The 20570-nt window shown below is 30.8% G+C and overlaps 4 protein-coding genes across 14 annotated transcripts in view; 3 read left to right on the top strand and 1 right to left on the bottom strand.

The window, feature by feature from the left end:
• LOC126771863 (mitochondrial carrier protein Rim2) overlaps positions 1-6380 on the top strand; it is a 42803-nt gene extending 36423 nt beyond the window's left edge. For both annotated transcript variants that reach the window (XM_050492020.1, XM_050492019.1), the window contains exons 6-8: positions 836-1055; positions 2786-2888; positions 4089-6380. In XM_050492020.1, the coding sequence (XP_050347977.1) occupies positions 836-1055; positions 2786-2888; positions 4089-4209 (444 nt within the window). In that variant the 3' untranslated portion in view covers positions 4210-6380. The remainder of the gene's footprint in view (positions 1-835; positions 1056-2785; positions 2889-4088) is intronic.
• On the bottom strand, positions 5889-7252 carry LOC126771880 (guided entry of tail-anchored proteins factor 1-like). The gene is made up of 2 exons (XM_050492042.1): positions 7012-7252; positions 5889-6941 (listed from the first exon to the last, which is right to left on the bottom strand). The coding sequence occupies exons 1-2, from the start codon at positions 7096-7098 to the stop codon at positions 6519-6521; spliced, it is 510 nt and encodes a 169-aa protein (XP_050347999.1). The 5' UTR covers positions 7099-7252; the 3' UTR covers positions 5889-6518.
• A 623-nt stretch (positions 7253-7875) lies between these two features.
• Positions 7876-10619, top strand: LOC126772092 (superoxide dismutase [Mn], mitochondrial). Its single transcript, XM_050492261.1, has 5 exons — positions 7876-8047; positions 8493-8671; positions 9326-9464; positions 10099-10253; positions 10336-10619. Exons 1-5 carry the CDS (start codon positions 8016-8018, stop codon positions 10479-10481), a joined length of 651 nt encoding a protein of 216 aa, XP_050348218.1. The 5' UTR covers positions 7876-8015; the 3' UTR covers positions 10482-10619.
• Positions 10620-10935: 316 nt separating this feature from the next.
• LOC126771566 (kinesin-like protein unc-104) overlaps positions 10936-20570 on the top strand; it is a 98805-nt gene continuing 89170 nt past the window's right edge. For 9 of the 10 annotated variants that reach the window (XM_050491503.1, XM_050491502.1, XM_050491500.1 and 6 more), the window contains exons 1-2: positions 10936-11056; positions 19084-19121. The gene's annotated coding sequence lies outside the window, so the exon portion shown is untranslated. The remainder of the gene's footprint in view (positions 11057-19083; positions 19122-20570) is intronic. The other variant, XM_050491499.1, reaches the window with a different exon arrangement.

Below are 20570 nucleotides of genomic sequence, written 5' to 3'. Positions count from 1 at the left end.
TAATGGGACTAATCATAAAAAATATGCATACAGATTCCTTTTACACAGGAGGTTAGCACTAAAGAACTTTTTTTTTTTAAATGTAACCTCCAAGGTAGTGATAGAAAATATAAAAGTTTGTATGAAAATTTTTCCTTTTTTAGAGAGATGGAAATTGCTATATAGCAATTTGAGCTAGGACGCGAGCGAAGCCGCGGGTAACGCGCTAGTACCGTATGTGGTAAAAATAACTAACTCTGTACTCAAAAAGCGCAGATAACAAATTCGTCATACTAGTTTTTATTAGGCTGTATTGTATGCGTTGTATTGCGTTGGCCTTGAGTAAATATTGCTAGTATGACTCTTCATCATTTTATATATAGAGTCACATGTCGTGGAACCAGTGTCAGTGTCCAGGACACCAGTATTGATCTAATAAATAATTAACATTTTTGTAACAATCCGTTAACGCGTTTATTAACGAGTATATGAACATATATACATATGTAACTAGTGTTCGCCCACAGCGTCGGCCGCGTGTTAGGCTAAGAGGGGTTAGGTAAAAAAAGTAAGCTATGTCTGCCCTTATATTTATTTAGGTTTAGCCTTGAAAGCGTAACAGACTGACATAGTTATTTCTCATTTATAATATCAGTATAGATAATACGTTATTTCCCTCGTTAAACGTTTAGGAAATATTCAATTAATTTTCTCTATTCTATCAAGTAAATGCGATGCGATTAATGACCGCAGAAAATTCACAAAGAACAATTTATTAATTAAGTCTTTAAAACGTTGGCGTTGTACAATATTGATAGAAATTGAGAGCATTGTATAAATCTTTCCTTCTTTCCAGGGTGTAAGAGGTTTCTACAAAGGAATAACGGCATCGTATATGGGCATCAGCGAGACGGTCGTCCACTTCGTGCTGTACGAGGGCGTGAAGGCGCGACTCATGGCCGCGCGGGCCCTGGACGGCGTGCCGTCCGACCAGCGCTCGCCGCGGGACTTCATCGAGTTCATGGGAGCGGGCGCCTTCTCCAAAACCGTCGCTTCCTGCATTGCATATCCACATGGTGAGATAAGAATATTTTTCTCTCTCTCACACACACATCGCAGTAGTGCTCAAACTTCACGTAAACGATTGTTAAGTAGCATAACTTAAATGTAACTGACAGGATTTTTAACCTTTTTCGAGTTTTTTCAATATTTATTAATTAGTCAAAAGAATACAAGTGAATTAAGGAAGAAAAATGTGTAACAATTTACTCACATTGCCTTATCTTTCTTTGCCCTTTTATCGTACGCTATCAAGTATCAACGAAGTGGGCCAAACGTAGAAACAGATTTAGAAAAATCGTACAAGTGAAAAAAAAAACAATAAATCTGGATATAGTCCTGTTAGTGGGTCAACTTGTCAATGCAATCTCTTGTAACATTGTGCAAAACAACTTAATATGTACATATTACAATCTAACTACATATATATGTATATATTTACTAGTAGGTAAATAAAAATAGATTTAAAATTGTGCCGCAATATTCAAAGACCACTAATTTCGTCTGCGTCTAATAATTTCGGTAGTGTCGATCTGTCATCCCATCGGATAAAAATAGTGATATGAATAGAGGCGTGATTGCGCACTCGTGCAATCTAATATTCCTTGCGCATAATTACGTCGGAATAAATTTTATATAAGTGCATGTATATCGAGAAGACTGATCATTGGATAGTGTTTAGGGTATATCCGATATACATATATCTCGGAGATAATAAATTGAAGCGGGTATACGACGTCTTATTAGAATAGCAACACAACACAACGTGATGTATTTCATGTCGGTTGGTCGGTTGTCAGACGTCAAGTGTGAAAATTATAAGACGGGTGCCTATTTTATTATGTAGCCGACTGATGGAAATATAAAATATAAATTAGTATGTCAGTAGCGCGTGTGATCGTTCGTCTAGCGACCCCCTTGGTCTCTTGCTGTCAGGACAGCGCGAGCGCCGGACGTGCGCACTGACTGTTTCAATAAAATCAACATATTGGACGACAATGGCGGCCATTACAATGGCAATCCCTTTGAATCCGCGACACACACACACATATATATATATATATATGACCAGACCGTATATATATATGACCAGAAATAATACAGCAAAAATACAATTACTCTGTATTATATACGAGCTTCGATCAACGGCACGTTTAAAATTCATATGACCTAATTTGTATTATCGTATAATGACGATAGAGCATATCGCAAAAAATAAAATTTTCGCATTTTTACATAGTAGTAAAAAGGTCCTCCACCTTGATCGATAAATTTTAAAAATCATCTTTCTTGACTCCACATGCATTATTAACTGTATTCATATAATGAACTACAACGCTATGGCTTAAAATCGGTCTAGAGGACATCATCATACATATAAATAAAGTAACAAGCTGTAGCATTACTAGGCTATGGGCTATTCATTGTAATAAGACACTTGGATGTATCCTCACGATGTTTTCATACACCGCTGAGCACAAGATGAATTATGCACATGTAAATGTAGTGATTGCACGGGCTTGAACTCCCAATCATCGGTTAAGATTCTAACCACTGGGCCATCTCGGTATCGTAAACATACTTTACACCTACTTGAAAATTTATGTGATATAAAAAAATATTCCCTAGTTTTGATCGATATTGTGATACGCCGTTAACACAGAAAAAAATGAAAAATGATTGATTTAAGATTTTCCTACGAATTTTTTCTTATGGTAATAATAAATTAAATTTTTTTTTTTCACAGAGGTAGCGAGGACACGGTTGAGGGAAGAAGGCGACAAGTATCGCAAATTCTGGCAGACACTTCATACGGTTTGGATGGAAGAAGGTTATCGTGGAGTTTATAGGTAATACGAATTCTTAATTATTATTAAGAATGGGATTTATTTATTAAAATAATGTTGCTAGACTACGGTAAAGCAAAGAGCCGCTTTACACCTCAAGGAAATTAAACGTAGAATGTCTTGCGTGATATAAAGTAGATAGCACATAATATTTAACACAAAACAATTCCGCTTGGAATTGCTAACTGAACATCTGTGCTGAAATTTTAACCAAACTGATTTTTCTATTTGAATCAAATAATGTGATAGAAAAAAAACATGCATAGTAACAGTTACAGCCTGTGAGTGTCCCACTGCTGAGTCTTTCCTTTTTTTGAGGAGAAGGTTATTCCACCGTGCTGCTCCAATGCGGGTTCGTAGAATACACATGTGACTGAATTTCAGTGAAATTAGACACATGCAGGTTTCCTCACGATGTTTTCCTTCGCCGTCAAGGAAAAGACGATTTAAAAAATACAAATTAAGCACATGAGAATTCAGTTGTGCTTGCTCGGATTTGAACTCACTGATCATCGGTTAAGATTCACTCGTTCAAACCACTGGGCCATGTCGGCTTAATTGCATATTAATCTTTCTATAAATATATATATACATTGATATTGAATTGTAAACATTTTTTTGGTATTTGTAACTAATATATGATACATAATTATTATAGTATCTAGAAATATATTATAGAACGTGTTTCCTTGAAGGTTATTCGTAAACAACATGGCAGCAATGATCGATGGTATATAGAGATAGCCTATTTCTGAGATAAATCATTGTTGTCTCTGACTGATAAACATTATACCGTATTAAATTACACCTCAAGGTTAAATCAATGTCATTTATATGTTAATTTAACAAAGAGCAGCATATATTTTATATAGCAGTAGTATAGTAGTACTACTGGTGGTAGAGCTTTGTGCAAGCTCGTTTGGGTAGGTACCACCCACTCATCAGATATTCTACCGCAAAACAGCAGTACTTGGTATTGTTGTGATCCGGTTTGAAGGGTGAGTAAACCAGTGTAATTACAGGCACAAGGGACATAACATCTTAGTTCCCAAGGTTGGTAGCGCATTGGTGATGTAAGCGATGGTTAACATTTCTTATAATGCCAATGTCTATGGGTCTTGGTGACCACTTACCATCAGGTGGCCCATATGCTCGTCTTCATATTCTATATAAAAAAAATGTATATATGTAAAAATTTTTCAGGGGCCTCGGAACACAACTTGTCCGTCAGATACCGAACACAGCCATAATGATGTCCACGTACGAAGCGGTCGTTTACCTCCTCACGACACACTTTAATAATTCCTTCTATGAAAACACTTAGTCGGACAGCAGGAAATAACCTGTGATTCCCGTAGAGAGCTCCGGGCTCGGCTGTTAGACAATTGGCATTGGGACGACTCGTTGATCTAAATTGTTTCTAGATCAACCATGTCCCACTTAACTCGTGGTATTAGGTCATACTCCCAAAAAATAGATCTTTCGTGTAAGAAATCTTTAAACGAAAATTGATACTTAACTAATAAAAATATTGTGGTATTTATATTCCTTTTCGTTTTGGGATATGATTTCAATTTACCCAAAATCCCTTGCGAGAGGTTAAGATGTTCTCTATCTGTAATCTATCGATTTACTAAGATTGGAATTGCCAATGAAAAATTTATTGATTTATGTAAACAGAACACATAAAGTTATATATATAAGGGAGCTTGTAGACGAAGAAGTAGATTAATATATTTGTGTCTTATCAAACAGTCTTCTATGTCCATATATATCAATATTGGTATTATTAGTCAAAGAACAAGTCAATATGGTTTTATTTGAAATATTATAAGCAATTTTCATAAGTAAGTAAGCCTTGGTCAGTTCTCTGAACCAGTATGCCTATTGCGAGCTTTTTTTTACTTATTCGATAGCGTTAACGTTATATTAATATTAAAAATTTATTTGTTAGGCATAAACAGCGCCATCTAGTGACAATATTCGGAACTAGGCACACTGCAATGAGTGTGTTGCTACCGTCAAGTCCAGAAGTAATAAATAAATAATAACAAACTTTAAGGTATGTTTTAGACAGAAATAGATGGCAATTTTCGTGTTTGTAATTCTTCAGAAAATCGGCAACATTAATTTTCTTTGGCTTTACGGCAAATCAATAATTTGAAGTATATTTCAATTTATGTTGAAAACGAAAACACAGAATAATTCAATACGTGCAATACGCGTCTTAAATGGAAATACGTTTCTCAACATTTGTTTACAATTTTCGTTGTCAAGTTTAAGAGAAACTTTTGTCATTAACATACATTGCGAGCACATAAGTTGCCGATTTGTTTTTGTGAAGATTCGGCTTTAAACAATGTAACATGAAAAATTGACTACACTGTTGTTTATTTAATATGCTTACATTAAATTCTACAAACAAAGTCAACAATTATTAAATGTTAAATTGTTAACTAAGTGTTGTTTCAGTGTAAGAATTTATGATTTACAAAATAGAATATTTAGGACCTCTATATTAATAATATTGAGTGTTATTTGTTTTTCCGGTATAGATGTTTATTTTATTTCACGTAAACAGCTTAAATGTATGGGGAAATATTTGTAAATAAGCCTACAATATATGCATATATATATAGCTGCGCTGTTTTGTTCCAAAAACACTGTTATTTCTGATGTTTCTGATTTCAATCACTCTTTAGCTACTCATAAACGTTAGTTAGAGGTATTTAGATAAACATTGATTTCTCTCTTTTTGTCATAATTAATTTGTCTTTGTAAAAAAGACATATCGTTTATCTAATTAACACCTCTAAACAAAGTTTATAGGTAAAGCTGTCTTTATCACTATCTCTATTTTACTTGAATGTGTAAAAACAATAAGAAAAACAAAAAAAAAATAATTATGCAAAATTATTTTGTTATATTTTTTTCAATAATATCAATATATACATTACTTTATTCAAAATATATTTACCACACTATATTCATATATTTCTTGTAAATTAAAAAAAATATATTATTTTCTGTTTTCAATCTAACTATAATTGTTAGAAAACATTTTGTTTATTGAAACTAAAGCCATTGTAAGTGCAAGTACCCATACTTAACGAAAACCCAAGGCTTATAGACATAATTGATTTCATGAATATCCATTATATATTAATCAGCAGTTAGCACAGAATTAGTAAGTGAGCTGTGATATAGCACATGTAAATATTAGTTACTTTGATATTTTTATTACATAGAGCTCTTTGCAAAGTTTGAAATACATTTTGTCATGAAGGCTTTTCTTATTGAATTAGCTGTAAGTTTTTATCATCTGCAAATCACGATATGAATATATTATGTAGATTTAATGTTGATTCTTGTTAAATTAGGAACTGGTAAGTAGACTTCTGATCATATATTTGTTAATGGAAAGATTTTGGACGTATGTCAGACTGAGTATAAGATACTATAAAATTTGTTTATTGATTAAATGATTAAAAAATACCATTGTTTCTGTTTAACCGTCCTCATTTATTTTATAATGAACAAATAAAGCAACCATTATATAAATATAAAACAAATTACCATAGCATAAAGTCAATAATATGTTTACCCATTATTTTTACGTGTTCAAAAGTATTATCAGGATAAAATTGGTTTAAGTAAAGATCTAATTGACACATTTGAAATTAACACCCATACATGAGTTGAGATTGCATTTGGCATATCGCTGGGGTATCTAAGCATTGTAGTGAGAGGGAAAAGATCACCATCCAAGGTCACAATCGGTTCACGTCTAAACCAAATAACTGATATAATTATAACCAATGCAATCACCACTTGGAGAATAATGTTGATTGATCCTTTTATAGCTAGGCTCTTGCTTAATCGCGATTGTGAGTTCTCTTTCAATTCAGCATCGAGTTTGTTTATTTTTCGCTGCAGTTTCGAGTAAGCAGCAAATTCATCTTTCATTGATATACTTTTTTGTTCTGTTTTGAGTTTTACTAATTCGTTTAAAATTACCCGTTCCTCGCTTGACGGCCTCGAAAAACAAGCTGCTATCTGTAAGAAAATAAATTATTTAGAACAAATACTAACATTAGTCATTTCCTATTGCAAAACAATTTCTCACCGGTTTAACTAAAATTGGAACTATAGCACTAAGAGTGCATAGAATAACGAAATATACAAGTAAAAATCCGTTTATAATTTCCAACATTGTTCCTCAAGTACGTTTAATTATGAAAAAGATAAGATCTAATTTCTTATTTCATTACCCTAATTCCGCTCGAAACAATTACAAAGCATAAGATTATAAGAATTTAGGTTTTTTTTTCAAGTTTTCATACAGTTTGTCATTTCACTTATCAAATTGACGTTGTCTGCGGCAATTGTCATAATGGCATGTTCACCTAGGCTTCAGTATTGCCAGCTTTTTTTAAGGATTAAATGATTAATAAAAAGTGTATTATTTTTCTAAAATTTGTATTTCATGTGTATATATTATTTCATTGTATTTTCTTTATAAAATAACAGCAATAAAAAATGTACCCAAAAAGAATACGTTAAAATTGTACTAATTGTGACGCTTATAAAAACGAAAAGCTTTTTTAATAATGCATTCAAATGCTGAAAATTATTTTTTAATTTCTAATTAAAAACAGAAAAAAATGTGTTCTGAGTGACATTTCCGATTTAAGATAATATTTTTCCCCATACTTGAGTTGTTTTTTTTTTACCATGCTATGACAAATATATATATTTCTTTATATTGATAACATTATCAAAAAGTGTTAAATTTAATAGCTTAATCCCCCGCAACAATTCTGATAATACAAAATATCTTAATATATATTGAAATGGTATATCAATTGTACAAAATTATATAAAATCCCTGTAAACAACCACTAAGTTTGAGAGCAAGTGTTCTGTGATCACTAGCAACATTCAACATCAACTTCAAAAGTGATTTTTCGGTGATGTAACTTTACTTTCAAACTGTCATTTTAAAGACATTGATTTTATTGCATAACATTATATTTGTTCATTTCTTTAACTGAACGTTTACTTAGAGAATTTGCCGGTTTTTAGCTACTATTCATAGTAGATTTTTACTCTTAAATTTCGACTATTAAAATGTTCGCCACACGCAGGGCTGGTACTTTAATGTAATTATAATTTTTATATTTATCGTATCAACTAATTTAATTGAATTATTATATTATTTACTTACATACTATAATCAAGAGCTCTCTTTTATGTTCCCTTGCTCAATTTTATTAATTTTTTCATTAATATATTTTTTAATGAATCAATCTTACATAAAAAAATAATCGATGTAATTATAATAACTAGTGGTGTTTTTAAATGTTGTCCTCAGTATTCTTATATTATTATTGTTATTATAATGCACCTACATGCTTTAATAATAATTAATTTCTTAAGTATTTTATTAAGGAAATCTATTTATTAAATAATATATATATAAAAAAAAAAATATTTTATCAATTAATTGCTTACGTTAAATATAACAGCAATAATTCAAAATATATTTAATAAGCAATTTTGCAATTTATACTAGCATTTCTCAAAATTATATATATATTTTGACAGATGGAGTGTAGGTGCATCTCGTCAAAAGCACTCCCTACCAGAACTTCCTTATGAGTACAGTGCTTTGGAGCCTGTAATCAGCCGTGAAATCATGAGCCTTCACCACAGCAAACATCATGCAACATATGTGAATAACTTAAATGCTGCAGAGGAGAAACTCGCTCAAGCTCAGTCTAAAGGTTATAGATAAAATTTCACATTTTGTTTTGATGATAATTATATTGTTTTTAATTTTAGGCTCATAATATAAAGTTAAAAATATCTTAATTAGGATAACCATAAGGTGCATTTTCATCATCAAATTTTATTTTTTACTATTTTCAAATTTTTCAAATTTCAAAATTCAAATTTCAAATTTTATTATTTACACAACAGACTGTAATTTCATTTTAACACATTGTTTTTTGTTATATCTGATGCCTTCCTAACTTTTAACAGCAGCAGATACAAACACAATATTATCCTTACTGAGTGCCATAAAGTTTAATGGTGGAGGACATGTAAATCATTCTATATTTTGGTGTAACCTGTCACCCTGTAAAACTAAGCCTTCATGCTTTTTGTCTCGAGCTATTGAGCAGTAAATTATTTTCATTGTTTTTATTAATAATTATGATTAAGTCAATTTTTTAAAGTATTTAAAGTTGATTTTTAGTTTTAGGATTCTTTAATGTAATTATTTATTTTAGATATTTAATAAAGTATATAGCACTATGTAGCATAAGATTACTTAATATGATGCTATTAAACTGTATGATATGAAGAAATAAGTATTGGAAATCTTATAAGCAAAACCATAAAGAACAAAATTTATAATCTGTGTTTGACTTCAGGTGATATTCAGACAGTCATCAATTTAGCTCCGGCTCTTAAGTTCAATGGTGGTGGTCACATCAACCACACCATTTTCTGGCAGAATCTTTCACCTAAAGGAAGTAAACCCTCTGATGCTCTCAACAATGCCATTGAAAAGTAAATATTTACAAATAATTATATTTTTATTCTATCCATACCCAAAGTATGTGTTTACACAACAACTGGGTTACAGTTTGTTTGTGTCTGGGTATGGTAATTTTCGCTCAATTTTAAATGGGTTACACCTATTTCCTCCTTTCTAATTTCAGTATTTTTTTTCATACCTTGTCTTTTTAAGCCCTTTTCTCTTAAACATTTTGTTTTAAAAGCTATTGTTGGTCATTATTTTTCCTCCAATTCTTAATATATTTTGTTATTATATTTACAAATCTAGTAGATGTTTTTTGTTTACTTTACTGCTGTAGATATTATTGTGTAATATATTATGTAGATATTTCTTTATTTGAAAAGGGATATTTGAATGGATTTATATAACTATTAGAGTTTAAATAATATTTTATTCCTAGACTCGTACCAAACCATTTCTTAAATTCCATTTTATAAATTCTAGTACTAGTAATTTTCTACTAGGCATAAAATATGTGTTGACTAAATGCATTGTTTATTTTTCAATCTTGTGTCACCTGTTAAACAATTCAATCGTAGCAATAACATACACTTTCTGAATGTAATATAATTCATTATATAGAAATTAAATTCAGTATTGTAATTATAACGATTACTATTTCAGAGACTTTGGATCATGGGATAATATGAAAAATCAATTGGCAGCAGCTTCTGTAGGTGTACAGGGCTCGGGATGGGGCTGGCTTGGCTACAATAAGCTGATGAAGAAACTGCAAATTGCCACGTGTCAGAACCAGGATCCTTTGGAAGCAACTACAGGTAATGTTTTGTTGATATTGTGTATAAGTAATGGTAATATGAAAAATGAATGTAAGTTAATAAGTTATTGTTTTTTTTTCAGGAATTGTACCACTCTTTGGTATTGACGTTTGGGAACATGCCTACTACTTACAATACAAGAATGTCAGAGCTGATTATGTAAAAGCAATATTTGATGTCGCCAACTGGCAAGATGTTTCAGCGAGATTTGATAAAGCTCTTAAGTAAATGTGTTTATTATAAACCGCATTTTGTAATCTCTTAGTTGCGCTGGCTTAAAAAGCAATATGCAATTTAGACATTAGACTGTACCTTGTGATGCATTCATAAGCTTAAAAATATATATAATAAACTCTAAATATGAAATGTTTTGTTTTTTATTTTAATGAATTCCAAAACTTCTTTACATTACTCATTTAGTCCAGAGGCTACTATAGACATAATTATAACCTTCAGTCAAAAGTAGGTTTAACTGGAAAATGAACGAATATTGAATCTTCAACTACCTAAATATCGATTGTCAAATAAATTACATTTCATTTTAGAGTCAAGATATATTTTTGTTAAACAAAGTTAATATTATTTGTAACGTGCATATTAAAAAATAAGTGAAACGGAACGTAGAAACGTCAGTGGAGAGTGGATGAATCTGTCAAATCATTTGTGATGAATTGTCAGACAGTTTTTATTGTGTTGCGGTTGTTGTTGGGAAATAAATAAATTAACTGAGTTATTGTAATTGTATATGCCTAAATTCTAAACGACTGTGTCTTAGAACAATTGCTCTTGGAGTTTATGATTTGGTAAGTTACATTTTTATTTGATTTTCAAAGGAAAACTTAGGTACGTCTATGTTACTGTTATTGATTTTTCAGAGGTAATAGGTGTAAAGACTATTAACGTGAGTGAAAGTTCACAGTATCATCTGAATGATATCCTTATAATTACTTTTCAAAACACAGATATCTGTTTTTGTCTAGAATACATTTCAATATGTTTTCATTATAAAAAAATAACATTTAAAAATAATTTTTTTTGCTTACCTTTATTCTGGAAGTTTTAAAATTAATAATTAAACATAATCTGGGTCCTGTAATTGACTTTGAAAAACCTAAACAATTATATGACTTAATTAATCAGTTTTATCCATTCCCTTGGTAATTATGAATTACCCAATAAAAAAATGAATCAATGATAATTTTTTTCCTTATATGGCTTACTGCAATGGAGTTTAATCAAAATATTCCAGACCTACCTTAATGTTAAAGTTGAAGGAGTAAATGTAATTGATGGGTGGGGTGGTCTGGTAAATGTAGGGTGGGTAAGGGAAGGATATAAAATTAGGTGAAACTCTTCTAACAGTTTTATCCTTTTAAAATAAGTTTAATTTTGTAACAAAAATAATTTCTTAATTATATTATTTTATTGTTTGGAAGTATTTTGTAAAATTATTTAAAAAAAATAGACTGCCGTTTGAAAGTATGTGTAAACCTAAGCATGGAAAAATCTTTCACATTCAATGATTTTTTAAATTAATCTGAATTTAGAGTAAAACCTTAAAATACATTCAACATTTAAAGCTTGCTTATAATACAAGGCCCACTCAAAGTTGTATTTTGCATGGGCAATTATGGGGAGTTTTCTATTACAGGTCTGCAGATAGGCAGTCTATAGGGTAACCATAATAACTATTGCAAATAAAAACATTTACAATTCATCTATATTAAAAAAGTAACTCAATTATAATACAATATAGACAAATATAGCTAACTATCAACTTAATAACCAGTTATTTGGAAATGTTGTTCCAATGTTGTGGTAAACATTGAATGTTATTAGAATCCAAGAATTTGTTTGCACCAATTATGTGGGACATGCACATTCAGGGCCTACCCCAAAATGTAACATGATTGCATGCAATTTACGACAATATGTGTCAGATATAGGGATAGGTCTGGTTTTTCTTTTAGGGTAGCCATTAGCTGTTGACGAGCAAGACTTATTTTTAGTAACTCAGTAAACTTAATTTTATAAAGCTTTTTTGTGGTTTTAGATAAATTTTATTATGCAATAAATTGTCTAGAATTTATGAAGGCGTTTTTAATGTTTTTATCTTAATTTTTATATTGGCAATAACCAACTTAATAATTAGTCAAATCTGCTTAAAGTCATTGTACGATTGCAGGATTGAATCGTCAATCATGTAAGCAATGCAATCTAAATAGGTACATTATATGCAATAAATAAACTGCAATATAGTGTTAAGACAAATACATTGAATATCAGGATGAAAAGTCAGGATTAAACTAGTGACATTCATCTTTCTAGACCGTTTGCAATCGCGGTGTTATAATTCTTTATCCATGAAATTGTAGATCTAGTGTTACTCTACTGCGATGTGTTATCGAGCGCGGCGCCGCACGCGATTCCATCGTCGGTGAATGCACTCAAAGGGGTCTCATCTATAATAAATTCAGATCCTGAAACAACTCACCTTAATACATCATACAAAGGCTTCGGTCACCTTACTTTATTAAACGTGTAGCGATCATTGTTTATAAGATTCTAATTAATATAGCTACTGTGTTCTTTATGTAATTCAAATATTAATGAATACCATTCGATAACATTAGCGTTGGTTTTTTTCAAATTTATGATCAATATCATGTGTTCCTAATGGCCATATGTGGCGATTTTTCGTTGCGGCGGGTTTCAAACCGCGTTTATATATCGTGTTTTTTCGCCGCCATATTCTATTTTTAAATAGATAAATAGAAAAATTATAATGAAAAAAGAGCCTTATTAAATGATTGGAGATATAAATCTTAAATAATTTGCTTTCATTGTTATTTTTCTCCAATCTTTGATTGATCGTCTAAATATATAACGATTCAGTCATTGACCTGCAGCTAAAAGACGGGAACGTTATTTATCGTCTGTAAAAACGGCGTCAAAGTTAACTGTAGGTCAATGAACTTCAAAATAGGATGGGAGGATTTTATTACTGTTACATCGAGATCATGATAATCCTGGGCGATATAAAACTGTTATTAAACGATTACAATACAACTTTATCACGATATTTCGTATGTGTAAAATTTCAGTTCCATTCAATAACTAACAGATTCCGATTTCAATACATTTTTTTCATTGAAATCTACTAATTTTTTATCTTGTTCAGACATGTAGTACTGTTTTGTTAAAATAAAAGTTCCTTGTGTTTGGCTCCGTTTCTTGAACTATACGAACAAAGATTTTTTTTAAATTACTCTAAATTAAATATCTAAAATTAGAATGTTTAAATACAAACTACAATTCTATTAATTTTTAGAAAATAGTAAATTTAGTTCGTTAGCTAATCGTCTAAGGATTTTGATTTAGTTAATTTGAACTGATTAATATTTATAGATAAAAATCAAATTAAACTAATATAAAAAAAAAACAGAAAATGCGCGAAAAGTGAAGAAAACCTTTTTTTATTAAAAGGTTTTATATGTACTGCAAAGCTGCCTGAATTCGGTGCCAAGTGCAACTGCAAAGAAACTACTCTAAGCTAAATTAACTGGTACATATATATTAAAGGATATAAGCATTACAAATTGTATTATTGAATAATAATGATTACAGCTTGTGAACTTGGTAATGTTGGGATATAGCTGCCACAAATAATATTTTTAACCACAATTAATATTCATTATCGCATAGAGGATTCTACGCTAAGTGAGTGAGTCATTTATGATTATTTATATATTTTTTTATGTTTATAGAATAGTTAGGCGGTCGAGCATATGGGCCACCTGATGGTAAGTCCATAGTCATCATTATTGTAAGAAATGTTAACCATCGCTATCATCGCCAATGTGCCACCAACCTTGGGAATTAAGATATTATGTCCCTCGTGCCTGTAATTACACTGGCTCACTCACCCTTCAAACCGGAACACAACAATACCAAGAACTGCTGTTTCGCGGTAGAATTTCTGATGAACTTTTCAACCAATCAAATCGAATCAAAGTTTATGGAATGTTATATCAAATACCTTTCTAGCCAATTGTGCACATCATAACAAATGATTCAATTATTTTACGTTTAACCCTTATGATTAATGCCTGTGAGTAGCGGACGGTTTCACGCTCTATAAAATATATAAGAGTTATATACATGCAAGAGTGAGTCGCTGTCGGTTTGTATAAAAGAAATTAATGTGTATATAATGCCTAACATAGTTAAGGAACTTTAAAAATATACTATATTCTATTATAAAAAACACAATCACATTTGCGTTTTTTTAAATTGAAATTTGAGATCGTCGTTTCTGAGTACTTGGAAAGTATATAAAGTCAAAAGGTGCTTTCAATAACAGTTACTATGAATTAAAATTAGAATATAATTTATAATAGAAAATAATCTATAATATAATTTAACAATCTTATAGTTTCAAAAATGAAAATAAAAATTATATAAAGTTAGGATATTGAAGTATTTAAATATTGAAATATGCATATATTTTAAGATGCAAACATAAAATTGGACTATTATTTATTATTTAATTTATATAACAAAAAAATGAGGTTTAGTATGCATTGTTTTAGACACGGTAGGTTATTCTTTACTGTTTTGGTTTATCTTTGAATACAATATCCATTTATCTCAATATAAATAAGCCTTTTGTGAAGTTAAACCGTGCGAAATAAAGGCGTGTGAACCTGTATTCATTTTGTTCATCGCGGTTCCGTCAGATTAAAACAGTATATCATTAAAATTATATTATATAAGTAAATACAGAAATATTTATGAAATATGATAAATTTAAAATCTTGATAGGTTTTTTTGTGAGCTCGTCTGGGTAGGTATCCACTGTTGGATAGCTGCTTATCACATATTCTACCGCCAAACAGCAATACTTATTGAGTGTTGTATTCTCGTTTGAAGGGTGAGTGACTCAGTCTAACTACAGGCACAAGGGTCGTTACATCTTCCCAAGGTTGGTGGTGCATTCTTTTTTTTTTTTTATATTCGCCGGGAGGGCAAATGACTCTACTCCACCTGATGGTAAGTGGTAGTAGAGTCCAAACGCGACGACGGCCAGTACAGACGGGAAAAACGTTCTGCACTAGCCGCCGTCGCCTTGCCGGCCCGCAAGATGCCTCTTCACGCCTCGTTTGAAGGAACCCGGATTGTAAGAGGAGGGGAACACGTGAGCTGGTAAGGAATTCCATTTTTTGGAAGTGCGACAAAGAAAGGAGTTGCCAAATTTCTTTGTTCGCGATGAAATTGATGTCACAGTTAGGCGGTGACATCGAGAACCAGCTCGCGTGGACTGAAGAAGGAAGGGGGAAGCAGGAATTAGAATTCACGTTGTAAGGGCTAATTAATATTTCTTACAGTGCCAATGTTTATTGGCGGTACCATTTACTAATAAGGTGAGCCATTTTTGAGTCGGCCGAAATAACTATACTACTATTATTAGTAGTAATTCTTAAAGAATAGAATAGTTATCTTTAGAATTATTGTATACTTTTAAAGTATGGGTGTACAAGCGATTAATTATGTAATTTTTTATTATTTTGCTGCGTTATAAAATCTAAAGACGTTTGGCGCCTCATTCGTTAGCAGTATGAGGAATACTAATGTCAACTTTTTTTGTACACAAATACAGGTAACATAAATAGTTTTTATTAAAGTAAGCCGTTAAATACATAGTAAAATAAGTTTGTACTTATTAATATTGTATGTCTCTTTAGTCGTGAAACCGGTTTTAAACAATAATTTTCTTGATGAATCGATAATATTATTGATGGCAGCAAAATTCTATGTATAATATCTATAACACAGCTAGCGATTATATCTTTCTCTGTTATAGTACAGATCTGACATTGTTACTCGCAGCCTCTTTTGTTCTAAAGTAGGCTTTGTGAAAGACAGTGCCTTCGGTTCACTGTGAACGATATTCGCTTACGAGTTTGTACCATAAAAGGTAGAATACTTTTTACTTACTCGATAAACGAAAGATTATATATATTTATGTGTTTCTCATTGATTTTACATTACATAAATTTTATTTAATTTTGGTTCGTTATTTTAAATATAATATATGGTTTAGTTTTAATATAATATATATATATATATGAATTTATATATATATATATATATATATATATAAATTCATTAAATGAGTTAGCTTATTGACCTACAGTGTTCATGATTAAGTTGGTTTTACTTGCTATATATATATATATATATATATATATATATATATATATATATATATACATATACATATATATTATATATACAGGGGAATACAAAAACGATTGGGGTCTACGTTTCCATCGTCATTAGCTCAATAACCTGAACATTGAATGTAGTATTAATATATATATATATTTACTGTGTTTTTACTGTTGTCTATTTAAATATGAGAAAGAACTAATTACAAATTTAATTTCTTTTTAAAAATATAAATTATTTTATTACTTGATTAAAATATTTTGATCGTTTTATACATGTAATGCGTTATGATTGAAATAAATGTGTTCAATGTTTATTTTTCAACCAAAGAATAATTGTTAATTAATATTAAGCATACAAATTAGTTGAAAATTAATTAAAATTTTCTATATTTCGGTTTTGATAGTTTCAAGTCTCGATAGGTAGGTCGCCTATGTACGTAGGTATGTTCTCGTTCTCTGTCAGGGTATTGAAGTTCATGTCATGTCAACAGAACATTAATGCAAAGTTAATTGACGTAAAATACTAATTGCGCAAGCAGAACTCTTAAGTCTACGGCCTGCTAATGGCCGACATGATGCAATTTTTATTTCAATTGCTCTCCGATCATTCTATTTCACAATATGATACTTTATTAGATTTTGTTGTTCGGATCAGATGCTCCGGCTAGCTTGTAAGGCTGTTGATCCTGAGGTACTGGATTCAAATCTGGTCGTGTCAATTAAAAAGTTGATGAGGTTTTCTGTGAAGAAATACTCAGTACGTAGCAGCTCGAAGGTAAAGTTTTCATTGGTACTCCATTGTTTCGGAAAGCGTTTAAAGTATTACTTATTTATTTTTTATTTATTGTATCGAATGTTCCAGATTTATTGTTAAGCATATTAATAATGTTGTATTTTATTTTTTATGGACTGGTTCGTCGGTTTAGCGGTTAATAAGGTTGCAGACCCTAGGACCTAGACTAAAACTTAGGCCAGACTATTAAAAAGTAGTTGAGATTTTCATCAATAAGTTCTCAGTAGCAGCCGCAACTTTTCAGTGGTACGCCCGTGTCTCGGATAGCACGTAAAGCAGCCGGTCATGATCTTTCTCCGGTCGTATCGGATTACCATCTCATTAGATTTTATTAGAGCGAAAGAAGAGAGAATGTCCTTTGGTTTTTTTACACACTCGTGCACTAAATTATCTCAAGCGTAGACGGTTAGGCCAGAGAGCCTTCATTATTTTTATTAAATTATAATTGCGTTATAAATAAATGGTGTAATTAAATTAACTGGTAGTAGGGCTTTGTGCAAGCGCATTGGCGATTTACGCTATAATTAACATTTCTTACAATGACAATGTCTATGGACGTTGGTGACCACATACCATCAAATGGCCCATTTGCTCGTCCGCCTACGTATTCTATAAAAAAAAAATTGGCGATCGCTCTAAAACTATAAATCTAAGTTACAAACATGTAAGTGTAATCCATACCCATAACGCACTACACTACACGTTATGAGGAACTACAGAATATCTTTGGTGTTAGTAAGCAGTAGGTATATTTGTAACTAAGTAATGTAAACATCTAGTCGGTCGCTCGTCCTAACGAGAACATGAGTCTGAGTCTCAAGTTAAAATGTCGGAAGGAAACGATATCTTGTTGTAATTTAATTTGCATTGAATGTTTACTGATAGGGAAGCTCGGAGAGGATTTTGTCTATTTACTGTCGCTTTTTATCCCTTTTTATCCCTGAAGTGCTTTAAACTCAGTTCATAGTTTCGATGTATAATAGCAGTTACTTGATATTTTTATCAGGTAACGGCTATTATATAGTTTGTCTTTATTTATCTGGTAACAATCTAAGTGAGTAAGAAATCTATTTGAAAAAAATATAAGTATAAAATGTATTTTAACTATCAAAGCGTAGCTTAAACTATAAGACACAGACATCTTTGCAAGTGCACTAAATTTTAAGGTTATATCTAATATTCAACTTCATTCATTCGATCAGTTTGCACTTTTAAGGATTAATCTAAAATGTTTCGCGTATTTTTTATGTTAAATATAATTATATGTATACATGTTTGATTGTAGTAATGTTATTCTGTAAGTACAAAAAAATCTTGGGTTAACATGACTTTTCGTTATTAACAAGACCAGATATTAAAAGCAATTAAATAATAATTTAATCAAATGAAAATAGCGTTATAATCTATGATAATTAGCTTTATTATGATATACGTTTCTATTGTTGTGTCGACGTATTCAGTGACGACCTTTTAGATTGTTTGTATTTTATAATTTGAATAAATTATTAATCAAGGCTTATATTCGTGTGTTTATTAGTTTGAAATGTCATAGAGTATACAAATTAATAAGCCAATTGCTAATTGAAAAAAATCGCCGTTGTATTATATGACGCGATATTCATATATTTATTTTTTGAAGTCATAGAATTTATTCAAATTCTTACTTTGAATTTTAGAAAATACTCCTAATATATGGGATGCGGCAAGCGCGAAATTTTAATATTGACTTAAATGCTATTATAAAACAATGAAGATAAAGAAAACTTATAACGCAATAGTAATTTAAATCTGTTTTCTTTTGCAGATGTAAACAACGTTATAAACTGTGACGCACTTTCTAAGGTAAGATTTCTCAACTAAAACTTTTGTAAGGCGCGCTTGTTATAATTCTTTTGTGAAAACGTAACATTTTCTTTGTGAGATTTTTAAGTAATATTTTTATGAATATATTCGTACAATGTGATATTTGAATGAATTACGAATCTCTTTACGCCACATTCATTACGTTCATTATTATTAAGACTGCTTCGGGCTCTAATTAGATTCATATTACGGAGCGAGATGGAAATAAGAGCGCACCTGTTTTTGTACGTATATAAAACAGAAAATTTAATACAGCTTGCTCGGATATGACCCTACCATCTCAGTCAAAATATCCCTTCCACTCCATTTCGATATATCAAATCTTAACTAAATCAAATTAAAAAAAACACGAAAGTACAACTACAAATAATAACATTTTTTTAAACAAATAATAGAGGAAAACACAGGTCAGATTAATTAATTTAAGAACAGTCAGTGTAAGGCGGTAATTTCATTGTGCTGATACTGATGAGTTATATTCGCCCAGATAAGCGTGTACAGAATTCGGTTCTGTAAAATCTCATGTCACGATGTAATTGTACATTTCACCGCCGAGTTTTTCAAGCAAAATTTTCAATAATCAATGTTCAATACCGCAATGTACCGTAGACAGTAGACTGTAAAAAAAATCAATTTATCTTGAAATTTTTAAGGTCCTGACCGATTTCTGCAAAGGCGACTGTTTTTATATTTCAGTGGTGGAATCGTAAATATGTAAAAACCTTAAATTTATATATTCAATGCGATATGCAAATGATTTTGTATATTATACTTAATACAAAGAGTCCATGACACTACACTGTTCTTAATCTGCTTCCTCTTTCTTAATAAATAAAAATGAATGTTTAATTGTCTTCAGTACGTTCTTAATATTCATTCGATTGTGGAACTTCGGTGCGGTGTTCTGTATACGACAGCGAAGGCCCTGGCACAAAAAATCGTATTATACATTTATCCTCAAAAAGTAATGTTTTATTTAGACACTTCTTCTACCCGGAACGGGTGGTCAATAACTACATAAATTTAGTTTAATTTTACTTATTAAGTTTCGATAGCAACCTATTATGTCAATTTAACGTCAAAGTTTTGTATTTATCTTTACTAGTTTTGTCATTTATATAGGTTTATATAAATGACAAAACTAGTAAAATAGTAGAAAAATTTATATAGGTTTTTTTTTTGTAATATTAATATATGTTGCGCCAATGCGAGTAAACTTAACCATAGTAATCTTTAAAGTACCTTAAGGCTAAGCTAGTACATACATCTCGAGACAGTTCAGACCGAAGATAAGAGTCTATGTCTGCGGAAAATCTCTGGATTTTCTTTTGTCTTATCTGTTTCATAAAAGAGGTTTAAACTTAGTAATTTATTGATATTATTTTTTTACATTAGTACAGATACAGACTAATAAAAATATAAAACGAA

The sequence above is a fragment of the Nymphalis io genome, chromosome 11, assembly GCF_905147045.1.
Source record: "Nymphalis io chromosome 11, ilAglIoxx1.1, whole genome shotgun sequence".
Lineage (NCBI taxonomy): Eukaryota > Metazoa > Arthropoda > Insecta > Lepidoptera > Nymphalidae > Nymphalis > Nymphalis io.
The sequence above is the reverse complement of the archived record's forward strand: the minus strand, read 5'-3'. Positions and strand labels throughout refer to the sequence as shown.

What these genes read in the sequence shown, in the direction of transcription:
- LOC126771880 (XM_050492042.1), bottom strand. Translation starts at nt 7,098, where the DNA reads ATGTTGGAAATTATAAACGGATTTTTACTTGTATATTTCGTTATTCTA. An exon ending in TTCCAATTTTAGTTAAACCG is followed by an intron (nt 6,942 to 7,011) that starts GTGAGAAATTGT and finishes ATTTTCTTACAG; the next exon opens with ATAGCAGCTTGTTTTTCGAG.
- LOC126772092 (XM_050492261.1), top strand. Translation starts at nt 8,016, where the DNA reads ATGTTCGCCACACGCAGGGCTGGTACTTTAAT. An exon ending in CGCAGGGCTGGTACTTTAAT is followed by an intron (nt 8,048 to 8,492) that starts GTAATTATAATT and finishes ATATTTTGACAG; the next exon opens with ATGGAGTGTAGGTGCATCTC. An exon ending in TCCTTTGGAAGCAACTACAG is followed by an intron (nt 10,254 to 10,335) that starts GTAATGTTTTGT and finishes TTTTTTTTTCAG; the next exon opens with GAATTGTACCACTCTTTGGT.